The 23,821-nt window shown below is 39.1% G+C and overlaps 1 protein-coding gene across 7 annotated transcripts; it reads right to left on the bottom strand.

Annotated features, from left to right (window-relative positions):
• Window positions 1–9,416: 9,416 nt before the first annotated feature.
• MSANTD4 (Myb/SANT DNA binding domain containing 4 with coiled-coils) lies at window positions 9,417–20,415 on the bottom strand. Of its 7 annotated transcripts, none has more exons than XM_065944409.1 (5): window positions 20,338–20,369; window positions 16,518–16,665; window positions 14,206–14,307; window positions 12,132–12,748; window positions 9,417–11,786 (listed from the first exon to the last, which is right to left on the bottom strand). In XM_065944409.1, exons 4-5 carry the CDS (start codon window positions 12,591–12,593, stop codon window positions 11,211–11,213), a joined length of 1,038 nt encoding a protein of 345 aa, XP_065800481.1. In that variant the 5' UTR covers window positions 12,594–12,748; window positions 14,206–14,307; window positions 16,518–16,665; window positions 20,338–20,369; the 3' UTR covers window positions 9,417–11,210. The 7 variants fall into 7 exon arrangements, with proteins under 7 accessions (XP_065800481.1, XP_065800480.1, XP_065800482.1 ...); XM_065944408.1 differs by having other exon boundaries at window positions 20,284–20,368; XM_065944410.1 differs by lacking the exon at window positions 20,338–20,369 and adding an exon at window positions 19,543–19,636 and having other exon boundaries at window positions 16,522–16,665.
• Window positions 20,416–23,821: the final 3,406 nt, after the last annotated feature.

Raw genomic sequence — 23,821 nt, forward strand, 5'->3', positions numbered from 1 at the left:
TCATTCTTCTGATTCAGATATTCTGCTATTGATTCCTTCCAGAGTATTTTTATTTTCAGTAATTGTGCTGTTTGTCACTGTATGTTTATTCTTTAATTCTTCTAGTTCTTTGTTAATTGATTCTTGCATGTTTTCCTTTTTGTTTTCAAGGTTTTTGATCATCTTTACTATGATTATTCTGAATTTTTTTTCAAGTAGTTTGCCTATTTCCTCTTCATTTATATGGACGTCTGTGTTTTTAATTTGTTCCTTCATTTGTGTAGTATTTCTCTGACTTTTCATTATCTTTTTTTAACTTATTGTGTTTGAGGTCTCCTTTTCCCAGTCTTCAAGATTGTATTCTTTCTTCCTTTTGGTTTCTGCCCTCCTAAGGTTGGTCCAGTGGATTGTGTAAGCTTCATATAGAGTGAGATTTATGCTGAGTTTTTTGTTGGTGTTGTTTGTTTGTTTGTTTTTCCTCTGATTGGCAAGGCTGAGTGAGGTGGTAATCCTGTTTGCTGAAGACTGGGTTTGTACTTTTGTTTGTTGTTTAGATGAGGCGTCCTGCACAGGGTGCTACTGGTGGTTGGATGGTGCCAGGTCTTATATTCAAGTGGTTTCCTTTGTGTGAATTCTCATTATTTGATACACTCTAGGGTTAGTTCTCTGGTGGTCTAGGGTCTTGGAGTCAGTGCTCCCACTCCAAAGGCTCAGGGCTTGATCTATGGTCAGGAACAAAGATCCCACAAGTGGTTTGTTATGACAGTAAGTGACATTAAAACAAATACCCAAAAATGAGAAACCAAAGATGAACCCCAGAAAAATTACAGTTACAAAATCAGGCAAATAGTAATTAAAATAATGGAATGTATACACATACCCATAAGCAAAGTCAAAACATCCCAATAAAATAAAGCACAGTAGATTGACCTGGCAAACAAAGGAAATCAAAAATTATATTTACCAGTTAAGAACAAAATTAACTAAAACAAACTAAATCAAGATGCCAAGTGGAGAATAAAGTAATGAAAACAAAAGTAACATATATGTTGAGAGGAAAGGAAAGAAAGAAAAGAAAGCAAGAATAGATATGCAAAGTTAAATAGAGGTAGAAGAAGAAGATATATATACATTAAAGATTAACTTCAAGGGGAAAAGAACAGTAGGAAAAGCAAACAAAGGAGTAAATGTAGAAAAAATATAATAGTTTTAAAAAATTAAAAGTTAAAATTATAAAAAGGAGGGGAAAAAAAGGAAGAATAAAGAAGAAAAGGAAAACTGCAAAAGCCCGATGTAGAGGCAGAGGTTTATAACAACTATAAAAAGTGTGACTGAATATACACATATACATATATGCCCATAAGCAAAATCAAAACTGTCCAATGAAAATAAAGTACAATAGATTGACCCCATGAACAAAGGAAACCAAAAAGTATATCTACCAGTTAAGAATAAAACTAACTCAAGCACAAGCTGGAAAACGAAACAAAGGCAAGGTGCCAATTGGGGAACAAAACAATGAAAATAAAACTAACAAATATGTTGAGAGGAAAGGAAAGAAAGAAAGAAAACTGATATGCAAAGTTAAATAGAGGTAGATGAAGAAGATTTATATATATTAAAGTTTAACAGCAAAGGGAAAAGAACAGTAGGAAAAGCAAGCAAAGGAATAAAAGTAGAAAAAATAATAATAGGTTTAAAAAATTAAAATTAAACATAAAGAAAAAAAAAAGGAAAACTCCACAGAACTGCAAAAGCCCAATGTAGAGGCAGAGGTTTATAACAACAATAAAAAAATGTGACTGAGGGGAAAAAAAAAAGCTCAAAAGCTTAATTAGGTTTCATAAGATTTCAAAGTACTGGTAAAATCAACAACTGTAACGGGGCGGTTGGGGGGAGAAAGCAAAAGAATCTACAGAACAGAGTGAAGTAAGCCAGAAAGATAAAGAACATTACAGTATACTAACACATATATACGGAATTTAGATAGATGGTGGCGATAACCCTATATGCAAAACAGAAAAAGAGACACAGAAGTACAGAACAGACTTTTGAACTCTGTGGGAGAAGGGGAGGGTGGGATGTTTTGAAAGAACAGCATGTATATTATCTATGGTGAAACGGACCACCAGCCCAGGTGGGATACATGAGTCAGGTGCTCAGGCCTGGTGCACTGGGAGGACCCTAAGGAGTCGGGTGGGGAGGGAGGTGGGAGGGGGGATCGGGATGGGGAATACGTGTAACTATATGGCTGATTCATGTCAATGTATGTCAAAACCCACTGAAATGTTGTAAAGTGATTGGCCTCCAACTAATAAAATAATTTAAAAAAAAAAAAAAAAAAGAATAATAAATGGCTTTCTGGAGTCACTGCTGTCAGTCCTTTCTCTCGCTGGGAGTCACTGTCCATCTTACCTCCCTAGGAGGCCCTCCAACACTGTGTTGGTCTCTGGACCTGCCGTGGGGGCAGCTTAGACTCTAATCTGGTCCTACTCCTGTGTGTTCTTGCCTCTAATGTCCACAGCTATCAAAACTAGTGCGTTTTCTTTTGTGGGAGCTTTCAATGTCCTTTTATATATTCCACAGACACAGAGTCTGCCTAGTTGATTGTGTATATTAAATCTGCAGGTTTTGGGTCTTCTTTGTTAGTCACACTGCCCCTGGGTTTCAACTGTAGTTTTATCTCCAACTCTGTATGTGGGTCATCCACTGGGGGTTGCTCCTGAGGCTGCTCTGGAGGCCTTGGGTTTGTCTCTGTGATGACCAGGTGTGGAGGTGGTGCAGCTGCTTGGGTCGCAGAGCTTCTGGCAGCACCAGGTATTCAGGGGGGCTGGCGGCTGGGGCAGCCGGAAATATAGTGCTCTAGAAGGGTGTGGCAACCAGTATTGGCCAACATGCTCCAGTATTCTTGCCTGGAGAACCACCCTCCCTGACAGAGAAGCCTGGCAGGCCAGTTTACAGGGTCTCAAAGATTCGGACATGACTGAAGCAACCCTACACGCATAGCTGAAAAAATTTTTTTGCTTGTGGCAGTTCTGCCCTAGTCAGAGTTGAGCGTGAAGGTGGCAGAGCTTGACTTGTGGGGACTTGACTTGGCACAAAGTGTGCAGGGACATGGACTGCCTCCACCCAGGAGTTATGGCCCTATCAGAGTCTCTTTCTGAGCTTCTTGTAGCTGGCCATCAGAAGGCCTCTTTGACCAGTCTTTCTCTGTAGCTCTGCCTGTTCAGGCACTTAAAGGAGCCCTTGCCTGGGGTCTTTCTCTGTTGGGCGCATCAGGCACACAGAGGGCACCCCCCTGCCCCCGCCGGCTGGGGTCCTACTCTGTAGATCAGTGCATCAGGCACTTAAACAGGCACCCTGGGTGGGGTCCTACTGTGTGGTTCAGGGCATCAAGGTGTTTGGCTGGCCAGCCTCTCTATTATTCAGCTGCTGGTGCTGGTATGTGGGGAGAGAGACTATGGTGATGGCCCCACCCCCTAGGCATGGCTCAGCAGTGTCGCCTTACTTCCATGGCTGCCTGGCTTTCCTCCACAGGCATTTCCCATCACAATCTCCTCCCTCACATCCCCTGGATTCATCTCTCCACATTCAACAGCAGCCCTCGTCCTGGGATTGCTCCACAATCCCTAAACTTCAGCTTCCAGTCACTGCGCCATCTAGGGTACCTACGGCTGCAGCAAGGACTCTCTGATTCTCATTCCATTTAGGCTGCCACAGATCAGTTGTTTCACTCTCAGCCTTAAATGTTTCTCCTCTAACCCAGATAATTGCCCCAATGTGGGAATCGGACCCCTGCTTCAGTTCCCCCACCTGCTGAGGGCAGGCCCAGTCCTACTAACACTGTTTTTCCCCCTGGTTCCTTCATCCTACCGAGTTTTGTGTGGTTCTATATATTCTTTTCCGCTGGTCAGGTACTCCTGTCCCCTCTCAGCTGGTCTTCTGCAGGCACTTCTGTGTCTGAAGGTGTCTTCCTGATGTATCAGTGGAGAGAGATGTACTCCATATTCACCTACTTCTCCATCATCTTGTTCTTTCTAATGATTCACTTTTTTTTTAATGTATAGGCTAGGCTACCATGAAGTAATTGTATTGATTACACTAAGCTAGCATAAAGCGATCACATTGCTGCTTCTTTATTGTCAATACATGAATCATTATACCTGTAAATAAATTTTTCACATAATCTTTACACTTTTGATATCCAGTACTAATACATACAACGTCTACAGTGATTTCTATTCATATAAGACAATATTGATGGAGATACTGCCAAGACAGATAACTCATCTTGTATGTAGATGATGTAAACTTAAGGTATAGATAAATACAATGTAGTACTGTTAAATGTATTTTCTTTTTCTCATTATTTTCTAAATAACATTTCTTCTCTAGCTTACTCTATTGTAAGAACACAGGACATAATACATGTATAAAATATATTAACCAACTGTTTATGTCATCAGTAAAGCTTCCAGTCAAGAGTACATTATTAGTAAAATTTTCAAGGAGTCAAAAAGTATATGCAAATTTTCAGCTGCATGGGCAGAAGGGTGAGTGCCCCTAACCTCTGATATCATTTAAGGGGTCATCTGTATTTAAAAAATTAATTTATCAGGGGGAAGTATAATGTTAAAGCAACTGTAGAGCAAACCAATGAAAATAATGTTCGTTTCAAAAAATTAAGGAGAGATAGGAAAGGTAGCTATCAATTTAAAATAAAATATTCTGGAAATGCTATGATCTGCTTTTATTTTCAGGATTAAATGACAAAGCATAAAGAGGTAGAAAAATGAAAATACAGAGGCAAAGTAATTTTTTAAAAAATGACAAATTAAGTAGAAAACAAAAAAGTAAAGAATTCTCTTTTATAAGAGAAAATTTATAAGAAAATACCACTGATATTATCAGGAGCATCCAGATAAACCAGAATGGTCATGTAGTAGATTATAAGAAAGAACACAATTCCTCACCCCTCTCTGCATCCCCATCTTTTCAGAGAGACTTTCAGTTCAGTTCAGTCGCTCAGTCGTGTCTGACTCTTTGCGACCCTACGAACCCCAGCCTGCCAGGCCTCCCTGTCCATCACCAACTCCTGGAGCTTACTCAAACTCATGTCTATTGAGTCAGTGATGCCATCCAACCATCTCAGCCTCTGTCATCCCCTTCTCCTCCTGCCCCCAATCCCTCCCAGCATCAGGGTCTTTTCAAATGAGTCAGCTCTTCGCATCAGGTAGCCAAACTACTGGAGTTTCAGTTTCAGCATCAGTCCTTCCAATGAACACCCAGGACTGATCTCCTTTAGGATGGACTGGTTGGATTTCCTTGCAGTCCAAGGGACTCTCAAGAGTCTTCTCCAACACCACAGTTCAAAAGCATCAATTCTTCGGTGTTCAGTTCTCTTTATAGTCCAACTCTCATATCCATACATGACTACTGGAAAAACCATAACCTTGACTAGACGGACCTTTGTTGGCAAAGTAATGTCTCTGCTTTTTAATATGCTGTCTAGGTTGGTCATCACTTTCCTTCCAAGGAGCAAGAGTCTTTTAATTTCATGGCTGCAATCACCATCTACAATGATTTTGGAGCCCAGAAAAATAAAGTCAGCCACTGTTTCCCCATCTACTTGCCATGAAGTGATGGGACTGGCTGCCATGATCTTAGTTTTCTGAATGTTGAGCTTTAAGCCAACTTTTTCACTCTCCTCTTTCACTTTCATCAACAGACTCTTTAGTTCTTCCACTTTCTGCCATAAGGGTGGTGTCATCTGCATATCTGAGATTATTGATATTTCTCCTGGCAATATTGATTCCAGCTTGGCTTCCTCCAGTCCAGCATTTCTTTTTTTTTAATTTTTTTTTCATTTATTAGTTGGAGGATAATTACTTTACAATATTGTAGTGGTTTTTGTCATACATTGACATGAATCAGCCCTGGATTTACATGTATTCCCCATCCCGATCCCCCCCTCCCATCTCCCTCTCCACCTGATTCCTCTGGGTCTTCCCAGTGCACCAGGCCCAAGCACTTGTCTCATGCATCCAGCCTGGGCTGGTGATCTGTTTCACCCTAGGTAATATATATGTTTCGATGCTGTTCTCTCGAAACATCCCACCCTCGCCTTCTCCCACAGAGTACAAACTTCTGTTCTGTACATCTGTGTCTCTTTTTCTGTTTTGCATATAGGGTTATCATTACCATCTTTCTAAATTCCATATATATGCATTAGTATACTGTATTGGTCTTTATCTTTCTGGCTTACTTCACTCTGTATAATGGGCTCCAGTTTCATCCACCTCATTAGAACTGATTCAAATGAATTCTTTTTAATGGCTGAGTAATATTCCATGGTGTATATGTACCACAGCTTCCTTATCCATTTGTCTGCTGTTGGGCATCTAGGTTGCTTCCATGTCCTGGCTATTATAAACAGTGCTGTGATAAATATTGGGGTGCACGTGTCTCTTTCAGATCTGGTTTCCTCAGTGTGTATGCCCAGAAGTGGGATTGCTGCGTCATATGGCAGTGCTAATTCCAGGTTTTAAGAAATCTCCACACTGTTTTCCATAGTGGCTGTACTAGTTTGCATTCCCACCAACAGTGTAAGAGGGTTCCCTTTTCTCCACACCCTCTCCAGCATTTATTGCTTGTAGACTTTTGGATAGCAGCCATCCTGACTGGCGTGTAATGGTACCTCATTGTAGTTTTGATTTGCATTTCTCTGATAATGAGTGATGTTGAGCTTCTTTTCATGTGTTTGTTAGCCATCTGTATGTCTTCTTTGGAGAAATGTCTATTTAATTCTTTGGCCCATTTTTTGATTGGGTTATTTATTTTTCTGGAATTGAGCTGCAGGAGTTGCTTGTATAATTTTGAGATTAGTCCTTTGTCTGTTGCTTTGTTTGCTATTGTTTTCTCCCAATCTGAGGGCTGTCTTTTCACCTTGCTTATAGTTTCCTTTGTCGTGCAAAAGCTTTTAAGTTTCATTAGGTCCCATTTGTTTATTTTTGCTTTTATTTCCAATATTCTGGGAGGTGGGTCATAGAGGATCCTGCTGTGATTTGTCGGAGTGTTTTGCCTATGTTCTCCTCTAAGAGTTTTATAATTTCTGGTCTTACATTTAGATCTTTATTCTGTTTTGAGTTTATTTTTGTGTATGGTGTTAGAAAATGTTCTAGTTTCATTCTTTTACAAGTGGTTGACCAGTTTTCCCAGCACCACTTGTTAAAGAGGTTGTCTTTTTTCCATTGTATATTCTTGCCTCCTTTGTCAAAGATAAGGTGTTCATAGGTTTGTGGATTTATCTCTGTAGCCCAGCATTTCTTATGATGTACTCTGAATATAAGTTAAATAAGCAGGGTGACAATATACAGCCTTGACATATTCCTTTTCCTATTTGGAACCAGTCTGTTGTTCCATGTCCAGTTCTAACTGTTGCTTCCTGACCTGCATACAGGTTTCTTAAGAGGCAGGTCAGGTGGTCTGGTATTCCCATCTCTTTCAGAATTTTCCATAGTTTATGGTGATCCACACAGTCAAAGGCTTTGGCATAGTCACTAAAGCAGAAATAGATGTTTTTGGAACTCTCTTGCTTTTTTCATGATCCAGCGGATGTTGGCAATTTGATCTCTGGTTCCTCAGCTCTGCATATCAAAGGTGACACTCTCCCCCACCTTTCAACTCTGGTATGACCCAATGATTTGTTTTGGCCAATATCATGCAGCAGAAATGAAGTGCCAGTCCTGGGCCTTGGCCTCAAAACACCTTGAGCATCACTTCTTTCGTTCTTGAACTCCTGCTATCCCCACTAAGTCCTGTTAGATTAAACACCATAAGGAGAGCTGAGACAAAACCCTCACCCCAAACCAATATCCAGTTAACACCCCCAGAAGCTGAACAGCCCAGCCAACCTGCAGCTGACCATGAGAAGCCAGCCAAGATCAGAACCACCCAACTGAGTTCAGCCTGATTGCCTCTAAAATCACAAGCAACATGAGTCACTAAGTTTTAGAGTGGTTTATTACACAGAAACATCTAACTAAAATAATTTTGAGCTCCAAATCACTGAGAATGGTGACTGCAGCCACGAAATTAAAAGACACTTGCTCCTTGGAAGAAAAGCTGTGACAAAACTAGACAGCAAATTAAAAAGCAGAGACATCACTTAGCCAACAAAGGTCCATATAGTCAAGCTATGATTTTTCCAGTAGTCATGTACAGATATGAAAGTTAGAAAATAAAGAAGACTAAGTACCAAAGAATTTGCTTTCAAACTGTGGGGCTGGAGAAGACTCTTGAGTGTCCCTTGGACAATAAGGAGATCAAACCAGTCAATCCTAAAGGAAATCAACCCTGAATATTCATTGAAAGGACTGATGCTGAAGCTGAAGTCCCAGTACTTTGGCCACCTGATGCAAAGAGCCAACTCACTGGAAAAGACCCTGACTCTGGGAAAGATTGAAGGCAGGAGGAGAAGGGAGTGACAGAGGATGAGATGGTTGGATGGCATCACTGACTCAACAGACATGAGTTTTGAGCACTCTCCTGGAGATACTGAAGGACTTGGAAGCCTGGTGTGCTACAGTTCATGGGGGTCACAAAAAGTCAGACATGACTTAGTGACTGAACAATAGCAACAACAAATTACACAGAAACAGCTAACTAAAATGACTCACTCCAAGTGTGCCTACCACTTCAAAAATGCAGCAATGAAGTTTCCTACTACACTGAACCAACTGAATCCATCTATACCTGGGACAGTGTTAAGAAGTTCAAAGCTCTTCAACTGAAGCCCTGGAAGATAGTAAGCTGATGCTTTTGTTTTTTTAGGTCTCTTACTTTTAGAAACCAAGAATGCTCCATCCATAAATAATACTGGCTATCTTCAATGCTTACTTCTAGGAAGTTAAAAATCTATTGATCTTAAATGTTAACACTAATATCAACTTGCCTTTAAAATAGCATTTTACTTTACATATTATTAACAAAAAAAGAACTATGAAGCATACACAGAGCAGATATCATTACACTCATTTTACAGATGAGAAAATCAAATCATAGTGTAAGTGAAATGACTTTCGCAAGTAGCAAATGACCAAGCTACAATACTTATAACTACATCTATAAACTTTCAGTACTCCTTCTCCTTAGAGTTTTTATGCTAAAATCTTGGGTCAGTATTGGCATTATCACTTTTTAATGTATTCTTTAATTAAACTGATGAAGTACTGTTTCCTTCCTTATAAAAGTCAGGCCAAAATGACTCAAGGCTTAAGAAACAAAATAATGCATGAAAAACAAATAGCATAATCCCTAACACAAATGTTAGGCCCCTTGCCCCCACTCACTATGATACAGCTCTCTTCCAGACTTGACAATCTCAACCCTCATGGTATTAAGCAACACTTGAAATGATAAACGTTCACACAATTAGGTTCAGCAAATTCATTTCTATGGTAGAAGCATTTATTTCAATTATACAAAAATAACACTATTCCAAACTCAAGGTAACTAAGATGTATATTTTTGCCTTATATACCCATACTCAAATGTTACATATGGTTTCAAGACATTCTTAAATTAACAAGAATCAATTTAGAATCAAGGTAGTATCTGTCAATAAAAGTGACATACTAAGGCTACACATACTGGAAATGGGAAAATACAAAATGATTTCATGCAGTGATTCTCAATTTTAGTGTGCATCAGAATCATCTGGACAGTGGAAAAAGTACCTTTAGGAGACTGAAGGCAAATCACCAGATTAAGTAAACCCTCGGTCTCAGAATAAATATCAAAACGACTGACTAAAGATACAGACTTTGTTTCACAGGGAAGAACAAAGACAAAATACGTCATGATGTATGAAATCAGTCATTTAAGTGAAGTGTGAATTCTCTAAGCCTCAGGTTCAGGAATACTACTACTCTCAAGACTTTTTCTACAGATTAGGTCAGATAGTGTGCAATAGTGCTTCCCTAATTCATAAAACACCACTACTATCATTATTTCATCACCATCAATACTATTGGATACAGAGAACATTCTCCCCCACCCCCACTCCCAGTTCCAAATAGTTATTATCTATTTCAAAAATCAAGTGACCACTTACTGGGTTCCAGTTCATTGACTACTGGCACCATGTTTAAACTGGTAACATTCTTACTAGCTTCAACCAAGTATATTAAGATTTTAGTACACGGTTGAAATGACAATTTTTGTCTAAACTACTGGCTTAGCCAATGGAGTCATAGAAGAAAGCATAAAGTTTACAAAAATGTGTGCTGTTTCTAAACCACCAAAGGCTAAACGAATGAACTGCTTTGGAAAGTAACCCACTTTAGACAACCTCTGATGTTGCCTATATCATTTTCTGACTCTCATATTATATACAGATGGAAACAAAGGAATAAAACATCTATAATCTTCGTCACTTCCTATAGTCGATATACTATACAGACTCGATGGGCATGGGTTTGAGTAAACTCCGGGAGTTTGTGATGGACAAGGAGGCCTGGTGCGCTGTGATTCATGGGGTCGCAAAGAGTCGGACACGACTGAGCGACTGAACTGAACTGAACTGTTTCATAGTTAAAGTTTTGGGCCACTTAAGTAATTCCCACAAAAATATCTGTGGTTTTAACATTCTGAAACTGAAACATAGCTAAAGAGGTGCTCAGTCAGGCTAAGACAGGGTTCTTCCATTTCAGCAATATTGCTATTTTGGTTTTGTTTTGTTGTTTTTTTTTCTTTTGGTGGAGAGGAGGGTGGAAACTATCCTGTGCATTGCAGGATGTAGGCATCCCTAGCCTCTACCTACTGCATGCCAGGAGCAATGTGCCCAACTTTCCAATTCTGACAACCAAAAAATGTTGCCAGATATTGCCAAATGTCTTCTGGGGGCCAAAGTCACCCCCAGTTGACAACTACTGAGCTAGAATTTTATACAGACATAATTGTAAACTCTGAGTCCATAGGTTATACAAGACTATGTGTAATTTTACTAATTTAAAGAGTATAGTACAACAATTTCTGCTATACTGTTTATGCTAGGGCACATAGTTTTCCTAGAAGACTTAAGCATATAATTACCCACAAATAATCATCTTTTTCCTATGGAAAACACTAATGTTAAACAGGGAAAAAAAACAATACAGCTAATCCTGCAACCATTTTTAAACCTAAACCTATGGTTTACAAACATTTGATAAAATGGAGACCTAGATAAATCACTGCAAGTGTCCTTCCTTCTGAATTCGTAGTCTCTCTTTCTCTACTTGTAAGCGTTCCTTTTCAATTTGCAGCTTCTCTGATTCAAATTTCAAAAACTGTAGCCTATCTTTTTCCAGTTGTAAGCGTTCTCTCTCAAGTTTTAACTTCTCAGTTTCTATATCCTGTGGTTGATGTATGGACTTTTCCCCTTGACCAAGTTCACTTTCCAAAGACGGCTTCTCTGAATTGACTATCTGTAACCTCAGCTTCTCTCTTTCAATCTGCAACCGCTCCTTTTCCAGCTGAAGTCGCTCATGCTCCATGTCTAAATGTCGCAGTCTCTCTTTCTCAATCTGTAGGCGTTCCTTCTCTACCTGCAGTCTTTCAGCCTCAATATCAAGCCTTCGTTTTTCCAATTCTAGTTTCTGTTTCTCTATGTTTACAAGCAAATGGGGCTCATCATATGCAGACCTAGACGGTGTTGAGTTTAGAGTAAAAAATTCATCAATGTGGGGGAAATCAGGAAGTTCATTTTCCCTCCTGGAATCTGGTATGACTGATGACAACATTTCTTCTTCCTCTTCAATCTCAAACTAAAAGAGAAAAGTAGTTCTCAGTATTTATTGATATTCATGGTTGTTAATTTGTCTAGGCATTTCTTTAAAGCGTTCTGTATTTGAGCACACAAAACCATTTACTTTGAATTTTGAAAAATACTTACAATTGTGTGATATCATTAATATGTACAGTTAAAAGAGTACATTGAGGTAAGAAGAGATTAATTACAGTAAGATAGTAAAAAATGGAGTGACTCTGTTATGTACTATTTTTAAGTTAGCTTGAAAATCTGGGAATTTCTTAACTGTTCTTGGTCTATAACAAACTCTCATATCAGAAATGAAAAAATAAAAAGAGGGTTCACATAGGCTAATACTTACTTCAGGACTCTGGGGATCTCTTTCTTCCTCTTCCACCTTGACCTCAGTTAAGGAACCACCTGCATCCCTGAAATCTGCCACATTTTGCCAATCAAAATTTGTATCACTTCGGAATCCAATCTTTTCATCTATCTCTTCAGTGAGAGAGTCATCTAAATCAGATGTGGGAAGGGGAAACCCTGAACCAACTAGCTTAATGTTTGCCTTCATCTTCTTTCTCTTCATAAGGGCTCGCCAGTCAAGGTACCTTCTTTTCACTTCTGTCCCTGTTCTCTGTTCTCCTTCTCCTACAGCATTCACACACTGTGCAATCTCCTCCCAAGCCATTCGCTTCATCACATTAATTGTTGTATTGAGTTGCTTGGAAAAAATTACTTCTTTCCTTTTCGTAATTTCTTTCAAAAGGGTCTGAGTTTCTTGTACACTGAAATTGCTTTTCCTTTTCCTCTTCAGTTGCTTCATTTTCTAACTTAAACGCAGTTTCTACAGTAAGGAAAAATGTGAAAAGAATTTGAGGAATGCTACAAAGTACAAAAATCAAGGACAATTCCTTGTAAGTACTTTGTTTAAATCAGAGTTTTCCATTCATCTAGTAGCACAGGCAGGCTGGATGATTCCTAAAGAGAAAAAAGTAAGAATCAATCAACCTGCAACTTTTACAATATACTTCAACCCAATAAGTTATATAATTTAAAAACGGGGGATCAAGATGGGGAGTACGTGTAACTCTATGCCTGATTCATATCAATGTATGACAAAACCCACTGAAAAAAAAAATAACTAAATAAAATTAAAAAAAAAAATTTTAAACAAAAGCCCTCTTAATATGGCTCAAAACTGACTACATTTTCTGTCTCCGCCAGCACTACCACAGTCCAAGCTATCATCTTCTCTTACCTAGGCTGCTGTAAAGGTTCCTAACTAACTGCCAGTATTCACTCTTGATCTGCTCCCTACTTCTGCTCTCCCCAATTCATCCTCTGTACTTTAACTGCAAAGGCCTTCTTTAAGTCACCCACTGTTGTCAATGTCTTTCCCTATTAAGGGTTTATGTACACACTATTCCCTCTGCCTAGAAAATGGATTGTTCCCTGCTTGGCCTACTTAATCCCTCCTCATCTTTCAGCTTGCAGATTAGACATCTGCTCCTCAGTGAATCCTCTTCTGACAAGTAAATTACTCATTTTCCTCACCTAAATGTTACACTGTGCTAATATACAACTAAGACTGTCTCTTTCCCATTTCACTAGAAGTTCTAGGAAACAGCAACATTTCTGCTCACCATCATGTCTCCAGAGTCTAGCAGATATTCTGGTACATGACAGGCATACATACTATAAACACTTTTGAATGAATAAATGAGTCAACCTGCCAAAGTGACCACCAGACATTAAAAAGCAAAAAAAAATAAGACTGAAAGAGGGTGTACCTGAAACTTGTTAGAAAGGTAAACTTTTCAGGTCCCACCCCAGACCATTTGAATACAGCACTCTGGGGGCAAGATCTGGCAATCTATGTTCCAATGTCTTCCAGATGATCCTAATACATGCTAAAGTTTGAAAACCATGGTCCTGACCCACACCAGTAAAACAAATGCTTTACACACCTGATTCTCTCACACACTTTGATTTCAAGTCTTATGTATCTATTTGGTGGAATCTACAGCACATTCAGATCCTCAATACAATAGCTGGGAAATGTAGTTTTTCTGCTATCTAATCTTTGCATTATGGGAAGGCACACAAACAAACTGGAAAAGACGCTGAATGGGCCTTTTCCTTAGAAAAGAGATTTTAAAAGTATGTAATGAGGAACAAGGGCTTCCCTGGTGGCTCAGCAGTAAAGAATCTGCCTGCCAATGCAGGAGACAAAGAGACATGGGTTTGGTCCCTGGGTTGGGAAGATCTCTTGGAGAAGGAAATGGCAACTGACTCCAATATTCTTGCCTGGAGAATCCCATGGACAGAGAAGCCTGGGGGGCTAGTCCACAGGATCACAAAGTTGGACACAACTGAAGTGACTTTGCATGCACCCATTCACACAAACCACGTTTTCTGACTTCAAATTTACTCACTGATCACTGCTACAGAGCTTCTTTTTTCCCTCCTTTACAAAATGAGAGGGTAGGCTGATAAGGTGCCTTCCAGCTCTATCATTGTAGGATCATAAACATTTCCTACCAATAGAAAGAAAAATATCAATATTCATTAAATTCCATGTCCCATCATTAAGTCTGAATAAAGTTCTATATGTAGCCAGAAAACTCTCCAAAGTTTCAACCAGTTATGTTTCACTCTACCACAAAAACTTTAATATTTTCCAGTTTAAAATTTTACTAGTAGAGTGAAAAATATTTCTCTGGTAATTGACAATATAAACAGTATTTTCTACTGAAGCAAAAGTACAGTAATTAAGGTAACTAAATTTAATCAGTAAATGCACAAGTCTTTTCTATCACTGTTAATACTCTTCTCTCTGGGGTTTAAAAGTGGATGCAAATCCCTTATTTCTAAACTCTAATAACAATATATTTTTTATTAAGATTTCACTGCTTGTATGCATTTTTCAAGTTTCCAGTAATACTTATTCAACTGATCTTGTGTGTGTCTAGTAACATCATCAAAAAAATGCCCACCAATGCATCTTTTTGTTTCTAACCATTGATGTACAGTAACCATCTCCTGAACTACTCCTTGATGCTAAAATGAAGACCAGAGAGAACTAAAAACTTAAAAGAGCAGAAAATAAACTCTCAAAAAGTCACTGTCAATTTTGTACACCCACAAAAAGGGCAAAGCAGGAAAAAATAGGGGGAAAAAAAAAGACTGCAGCAAACTATTCTAAAGCAGACTTCCAATTACTTAACACATTTAATAATAAAATTGAAATCCACTAAATTAGAATGTATAATCAAACACTGGCAGCACTTTTGATCTTCTCTCAGGCAAATACTGCCATTATAGTCAAATATAAGCCTCTTGTCACTAGAGTATAAGCAAACATATTCATACATTAAAAAAGCATCAAAACAGGCTGTGGCTCAGTGGTAAAGAATCTGCCCGCCAATGACTCCCTGGAGGAGGAAATGGCAACCCACTCCAGTATTCATGCCTGGAGAATCCCATGGAAAGAGGAGCCTGTCAAGTTACAGTCCATAGGGTTGCAAAGAGTCGGACACAACTGAGCATGCACACATTCAAACGCACAGTGTAATGGTTATAAGCACAGGTTGTGCAGTCAGATGCCTGGTTGGAATCCTGGCTCCGGAACTTCCTAGTTTAATTTCCCTACATGCAATTTAATTTCCCTACATGCAATTCCATTTGTAAAATAATATTATTACTTCATAGAGATACTATAAGGATTAAAGGATTTAGTAAAATATGGAGAATAGTTCCTGGCGCACAGCAAGTTAAGTTCACTATTACTGCAAGAAAGGCAAATCTCTAAAGGAAAAGAAAGACCACAATAATATTGGTGTTGTTCTAGTTCATAGGTCAAGTGGTAAGTCTGTTGGTCTTTATTACTATGCTTTATAACATTAGGAGTATATTGGAACCTGCTGATATGAGCTGGTGAAGGTCATTGTACACTCCCCAACTACATATTCAGTAATGTCATGTTGGGAACTAGAAACTGGCCAAGATGGCATTATTTACAACACAGAAATGGACAAATGGTACAAACTAGAATGTTTTTCTTTTCAGTGGTCAAGGAGTTGGTTTACTAGTATACTTAAAGCTACATGATTTTTCCATATTTCAAATATTACCTAATAAAAAATAAGAAAATGGAATGTTTTAACATCTGATCCTACAACAGTTTAGTGAACATTCCAGAAGCCTTGTAATTTTAGAGGATCTCATTTAATTAGCACTGACCTAACATGGGAGTTGGTGATGGACAGGGAGGCCTGGCGTGCTTAGATTCATGGGGTCACAAAGAGTCAGACACGACTGAGCGACTGAACTGAACTGAACATTCCTTATGAAATTCAAGTTCTCAGTTGAGCTGGGCAAGTATACTGCTTTTCTATAAAGGCAACTGAATAATCCTGAAATACTATATTTATGGGGCTTCCCTGATAGTCCAGACAGTAAAGAATCTGCCCACAATGCAAGAGACCTCAGTTCGATCCCTGGGTCAGGAAGATCCCCTGGAGAAGGGACTGGCAATCCACTCCAGTCTTCTTGCCTGGAGAATTCCAAGAACAGAGGAGCCTGGTGGGCTACAGTTAATGGGGTTGCAGACTCGGACACAACTGAAAGACTAATGCTTTCTTTCTTCACTATATTTATAAGCAACATAAAAAAGGAACTGAAGAAAACTGATCTACACATCATTTGCACATCATTAAATCAGCCCCAATATACTTCTCTTTAGTACCTACAGAGCCATTGCATCACATTTCAAAGAATTAGTGCAGTCAAACTTCATTTCCTCCTTCCTCTACCATTTGCTCCACCATTATGAGGATCAGAAGATGGTACCCCACCTGCTCCAAAAGCAGTATCTTCAATACATAACACTGTGCCTAATAGGAGGTAAAAATACAACATAAAATAAGAAAGTGATTGGGGGAGGGGAAAGAGTAGAAAATGAAACAGACAATAACTTAAGTAAGGTAAACTAACAAAACAAACTGCTATGGGCAAAGTATATATTTAAAAGAAAAAGGCAGCCCAAGTCAATACAGGCAAGAAGCAGTTTATGAAATCAAGTAAAGACCTTAAACTACCTACCCTATAATTATACTAAAAAATATAACAGTTAACAAGTTATACAAAATTCTGAAAAGAAAATTTTAAATAAATAGGCTATGAAGAACTACTTAGGCAGTATGAACCAATGAGGAGCAGATTATTAAAAATATATTTTAAAAACAGAATCAGCAGGTCAGATGCCCTTAAAAATAGAAAAGATTACTAAAGTTACATCAAATTCCATATCAAATTAAGGATGACTTTTTGTTTCCAAAAGATACAGAATGTTTCAGATATTTAAATAGCTTCTTGAACCATTTTAAAAGCACTGTCATATTTAAAAGGTAGGAGAATGGTAAAAATATAAATATTCAATAAGGGATTAGATGAATAAACTGCAGTACAGCCACATAATGGAATATAATACCTAATTAGAGTATGAATATGACTTAGCGTAACATTATTAGTATGTTAATGCAAGCCAACAAAATCAGAAAAGGAATATGTATGTATGTCTATGCTGTATACATATTTACAGAAGCTCAGTTTTCAACCTAAAAACATTTCTAGACAGAACATGCTATGTATGCTCTACGACAAGTTCACTCACTCTGTCCACCATCATTCACCAGCTCTAGAGATCACATATATAGTCATTTATCTTGGTCATATAGCTGTTTGTTGGCCTAGTCACATGCTTCCACTAACAGGCTGTTATAATCACTTACTTTACATTAGAAGCAATAAGGGATCAAAGATGAATATACTGTTTCTAACAAATAACCTATAATCTATTAAAACATATATGCATAAAATTTACATGAAAAACTTATAATGGAGACTATAAACGTAAAGTTTTGAATAGAGACTACCAAGGCTTGTATATTAACTCCACTACTTAGAAGCTCTATAATCTGAATACATTACTTAACCTTTTAAATTGATTTCCTAATTTATAAATGGGAAAAATAATAGAATACTACAATATTTTGAGGAGTAAATGAAACAACCCAAACAAAAAGCTTATAATATCTAAAACATAATAAGCCCTTAATAAATATCAGCTATTATCCACTTCCTAATATAGTCTGGCGGAGAAGGCAATGGCACCCCACTCCAGTACTCTTGCCTGGAAAATCCCATGGACGGAGGAGCCTGGTAGGCTGCACTCCATGGGGTCGCGAAGAGTCAGACATGACTGAGCGACTTCACATTCACTTTTCACTTTTATGCATTGGAGAGGAAATGGCAACCCACTCCAGTGTTCTTGCCTGGAGAATCCCAGGGATGGGGTCGCACAGAGTCGTACACGACTGAAGTGACTTAGCAGTAGCAGCAGTATAGTCTGAACACAGTAAATGAATATGTCTTTACTCGATGAATAATGTGAATGTAAGAAAAGTGCACAAAGAGAAATACTAACAAAATAACCTGGATGTTAAGAAGGCGTAATCTTTGGTGGGATCAAGGAAAGTTGTCAGAAGGAACTGGCATTTGATTTGAACGGACAGCAATACATGGCAGAAGTATCAGGAATCAAGGCTGGGGCCAAATGTCAGGTTGATTGAAAGGCCCTACTCTTTGCTAAGAAACTTACTGTAAGAGGCAAATATATCTGAAAATTCATATTTTTTTTAAAATTCAAGCAATATGCCTTTTATATGGAACCACTGTTACACAAACTACAACATACAAAATACAAGCGCATAATAAACGACAATTGCAGTTGCCAACAGAATCCTAATTTAGACAAAAATCTGTAATCAGATTTTGTTGCTCTTAGAATGCGAGATCAATTTTGTAATGATAGAAATAACAATCCTCTTAAAACTATGCCTGAGTCAATATATTCCTAAAATTTGGCAGCAGTTTCTATTATTTGCATATTCTGTGCACCCCCAACAATTTGCAACTCCGTATCTCTATCCTACAAAAGTGGTATCCCTTTGTCTTTGACCTATGTTCCTAACCCTTTGCTCTATGCCAAACTGATGAACTAGTTCACTGATAAAATGCACTTTTTAAAAAAATTTTTGGCTGACAGGTATGGCTTGTGGGAATTTCCCAACCAGGGAATTCTGGGCCACAGCAGTGAAAGCACAGACCCTAACCACTAGACCACTGAGGAATTCTAGACAAAAGGCATTTGCATTTTAACACACATTTTCTACCTCACTGAAATTGATATCAAAATGTATCTTATACTTCCAGTCAGCCATGGCTTAATTGTGTGAAAATCTTTGACACCTTCTGATTAATGTAAGATAGTAAGTACCCAAATCAAAGCAACCTTGAGCTGACATTTGGTAGCTATGCTTGCGTGAATAGAAACTAAGCTATGTTTCCAGGAATTTTTTTTCTCTCTTTTCCTTTACATTTTTGTACTCATGTAACCGTTTGGGTTTTCATCATCCATTACCCAATAATTGTACTCAAATATATCAAGCTCCTACTATGTGCCAGGCACATATTCTTGGTGCTGGAGCTAAATATCTCACAAAATATTTTAAAAAGCCATTTTAGATGTGAAATACTATCCCTTTCATATTGGTTGTCTTCCCTATCTTTACAAAAGGGAATTTAGTAGTTGCAACCTCTAAAAATTCATAGTTCTTCCACGCCCAATCACAGAGAACAGCCATTTTCCTGAAATCCCATTTCACAATCATTCTTTATTGGGTGGAAATAGGTGTAAGTAGTTCACTTACATAATCCTTGTGAAGATGGTGTACCACCAAATGCGTATTACACCTGGGCAATTTTTTTCCAAGGACTAACACTTGAGAATGAAGTTCCTAAAGACTGCACGATAAGACAGAATTAAGAGGTCTAAGGAAAATTGGGTATAAATTCTGAGTCGAAAAAATTTTTTTAGGTAAATTCATTAGATTGTTCAAGAAGAAAAACATCACAAAATCTACAAACTTCCCCCATTCCTCTTTGAAGTGGGCTTCCCACCTCCCAACAACACCGGGCCCTACTGTCGCCACTATACTCTTAGAAGACATTCAACTCCCTGCCTATAACTTGTGGTAGGTAAATGACTAAAGTTTACTTAAGCGTCCCCTGTTATCACATTAATAAAGTACCTCTCACTCCCGTCCTCTCTCTTTGGAACAGCCCCTTGGGAGAATCCAGGAAGGCTGAGTTCCCAGGAGGCCAGCCAGGAGGAGGGGGCGCGCCGCAGACTCCGCCACAGCCACGGCTGCACCTGACAGGCTACAGGGCAACCTGGAATTAAGTGCTCGCTCCGCAAATCAGAGCCCTAACAGGGGCCCGGAAACTTTGCCAGCCTTGCTGCAGAGGCCTGAGCCCTCCCCACCCTCCCAGGTCAGGCTGCAGAGGCGACTGGGATCTCTCCTGAGCGTTGTGGTCCGCGACGTTGCGAAGCCAGGTCCAAAGCCAGCGGCGGGGTGACCGCGGCCTGACGCCGCCCCGCTGACACCTACCGTCCGCGGAGACACCGCCCCCCTCACAGCCTCTTCCGCTGCACCGCCGCTCACCAGCAGGTCGGGCGGCACCTCACCACCGTCGCCTCTGGGGTGTGTGTGGGGCGGGGTAGCAGAGATGCTTTATCAATTCCCCGCCCACGGACTCGGCCCGCCCCTACCTCTACGCCATTGGCTACCGCGGCAGCCGCTCGTCTATCGAGGCTCGCCCGTTGGCCAGGAGGACGCTGCCGTTCTGGCTGAGGGCCCGCCCGGGTCCGGCCTCACAATGGAAAGCGCGTCCCAAGCCGTTCCGGGTTAGTGCCCTGACTCCGCCCCCCGTGACTCGGCCTCCCGCCAGAGCTCCTTGGCGCCGGGACCCGTCAATCTAGAGCGCTGTGGTGAAGGATTGGCCCCTCGCGGTCGCCCGCTGCGCCGTTCTGCCCGATTGGAGCACAGTCAGCTTCATCTCCAAACCGTTCCTGTCCTTGACCCAAACCTGTTAAAAGGGCAAAGAGGAAGTGGAACCCTCGCATTTCCCAGCTGGTTCCGAACTCTGCATCACCTTTTGCTCAGCCAACGGTGACCTAATTTTGCCTCAGTCATTCCCTCTAAAACCCCGCCAAAGGTCACTTGTGATTTCCTTGCAGCTAAATCTAGTCATCACTCCTCAGCGCTTATCTTACCTCCTCATAAAATATTTGACTTACTAACGCATATATATGGAATTTAAAAAGACGGTAACGATAACCCTATATGCAAAACAGAAAAAGAGACATAGAACAGACTTTTGGACTCTGTGGTAGAAGGCGAGGGTGGGATGTTCTGAGAGAATAGCGTTAAAACAAGTATAGTATCAAGTGTGAAAGAGATCACCAGCCCAGGTTGCATGCTTGAGACAAGTGCTCAGGGCCGCTGCACTGGGAAGACCCAGAGGGATGGGATGGGGAACACATGTAAATCCATGGCTGATTCATGTCAATGTATGGCAAAAACCACTACAGTATTGTAAAGTAATTAGCCTCCAACTAATAAAAATAAATGAAAAAAATTTTTTAAAAACTCAAAAAAAGTAAATAAAATTAAATATTTGACTTGTTGACCTTTCTTCATTTGATTTCCATAATGCTTCCCCTGGTTTTCCTCCCTCTCAGTTCTCTTCTCTATCCCCTTTGCAATTGCTGAGGCTTTAGCTGCCATCTCAAGTTCTAGTTCTGGTGTTACTAATGGGTCTGTCTTTCATTGCCTTTGTTCAGGCTTCCATTGAAAGCCTCAGTTACAGCAGTAGCATCCTTACTGGGCTGTCAATCATACCGTCAAGAAGACTGTAGTCTATTCTTCGTACTGTAGCTAAGACAAGCTGCTTACAGGTCTCTAGTGGAACCATACTCGTGATAAAGTACAAACTCTTTACAAAAGTGTCTTCTATTTTTTTCTCAGGCTTCATCTTTCATCAACATTACCCCTCTTTCATTTACCTTCTTCCTTACCCCAATTACTTTGACTTCTTTCAGTTCCTGGACTTAACAGTGGCCTTGAGGCTTTTAGTTTGCATTGCTTTGTTTCTACCCAGAATGATTTCTCCGTGCCTATTCCCTGCTATGCCCAGAATTTGTTTTAGAAATTATTTTCCAAGTAAGCCTTCCTTTCCCTCCATTCGCCCTCTCTCCACTTACAAGTTGTCCCTCTAATGTATGTTTACCAGATAAAAGACAGGATACTCAACTAAATTTGTAGTTCAGATATGTAACAAATAATTTTTAGTATAACTGTATCCTATGTAATATTTGACATCCTGTATTTTTATTTGGTAAATCTGCCAACCCTACTTTAGAATGCTTTCCTCTGACAGCTCTTATCACATATTCCAGATGGGTAGGTCTTCCTTATGCACTGCTGAAATTTCTTTTCCGTGCCTAAAATATAATAGGCACTCAAAAGACTTTTGGTAAATAAATAAAAAAATATTCTGGGTGAATTGTGAATACTTGCTCAATATTCCTTAAGGAATTCTCTTCCATAAAATAGAAGTACTTATGAAATAATGCTCTTTTGAAATGTAAACAGTTTTGCTTTTGGAAAAATATGACATCTTGTGCTTTATAGTTTGGGGTTTTGTTTGTAGTGGTCATTTTCTGTGTGAGTGTAGTGAAAAGGCCAAAGAATTATCCATCCTTATTATGACCAGACTCTTTCTGTCCTTTTCAGAGTCTGTCTACTATGTAAACCTGTTTATTTACATAAGTGAAAGGGTTAAGGCCTAGTAAGTCAGTAAGTATTAAGAACTTTCCGCATTTGTGTCATGAACTCTTTAAGCTTCCTCCGATTACCTCAATCTTTTGCTGATTGAGAGATCTTTTCCAGCTACCCTCTCTTCTTTTGTTCATATCTGTATCTTGTCTGAGTAGACGCAGATCAACAAGGGAAAGATGAAAGGTAATCCAAAATGCCTAACATTAATATTAGTACCCCAATTACTAACCCGAAAGTCTCCTTGCGAGCTTGATTTTTGAGATAGTAATTTCAGGCTAAAAAATTGACCTAATACTTATTTTAGAACTGTGTTTGTTCTGCAGCAGGAGCCACTTGATAGATGAGCCCTTGAGATTTGGCTACTACAACTGAGTACTTGAATTTTAATTGTATTTAATTTTAATGTAAAAACTGATACTCAATTCAGTTAATGCATGATGTCTAAGTATGTTTGGGAAACTTGAGTGATGTGAATCTACTTTTTCAATTATAACCTTTTTGATATATAAGTACAGATTGAATATTGCTGATAAAGAATAACTGAATTGAGATGTGCTCTAAGTTTGAAATATATACATGATTTTGAAGATCTAACATAAAATGTAGAATGTCACACTGATTATTTTGTATTGATTGTAGTGAAAAGTTGGAATTATAATATATTGCATAATTATGTTAAGCAAATATATTATTAAAATTAATTGTACCTTTGAAATTTTTTTTTACTTTTTAAAATGAGTCTAATAAGAAATTTAAATGTATATATGTGGATAGCATTATATTTCTCAGAAAATGCTGTACTAGACTGTGCCTGGCCATAGCTTACCAAAACTTTCAGAATGGAAATATAATTATTAACTAGAATCTATTTCATTCTGTATTATTTAACCAAAAAAAACCACTTTTCCTGTCTCTTCCAAACATCCCGCTGCTGCTGCTGCTAAGTTGCTTCAGTCGTGTCCGACTCTGTGAGACCCCATAGATGGCAGTCCACCAGGTTTCTCTGTCCCTGGGATTCTCCAGGCAAGAATACTGGAGTGGGTTGCCATTTCCTCCTCCAATGCATGAAACTGAAAAGTGAAAGCAAAGTTGCTCAGTTGTGTCCAACTCTTCACAACCCTTTGGACTGCAGCCTACCAGGCTCCTCCATCCATGGGATTTTCCAGGCAAGAGTACTGGAGTGGATTGCCATTGCATTCTCCTTTCCAAACATAACTTAAGATAAAAAGCCAGTGAACATATCATATATGTTCTTAACCGTACTTAACTGTATCAGTGCTGTTGTCAGTCTCCCTTTTTGCCTTTG

The sequence above is a fragment of the Muntiacus reevesi genome, chromosome 9 (genome assembly GCF_963930625.1).
Source record: "Muntiacus reevesi chromosome 9, mMunRee1.1, whole genome shotgun sequence".
Lineage (NCBI taxonomy): Eukaryota > Metazoa > Chordata > Mammalia > Artiodactyla > Cervidae > Muntiacus > Muntiacus reevesi.

Bases quoted from the DNA above. Each gene is read 5' to 3' on its own strand.
- MSANTD4 (XM_065944413.1), bottom strand. From the start codon at position 12,593: ATGAAGCAACTGAAGAGGAAAAGGAAAAGCAATTTCAGTGTACAAGAA. The intron at 11,787-12,131 runs GTAAGTATTAGC...TTTCTCTTTTAG, and splicing joins GAGATCCCCAGAGTCCTGAA to TTTGAGATTGAAGAGGAAGA.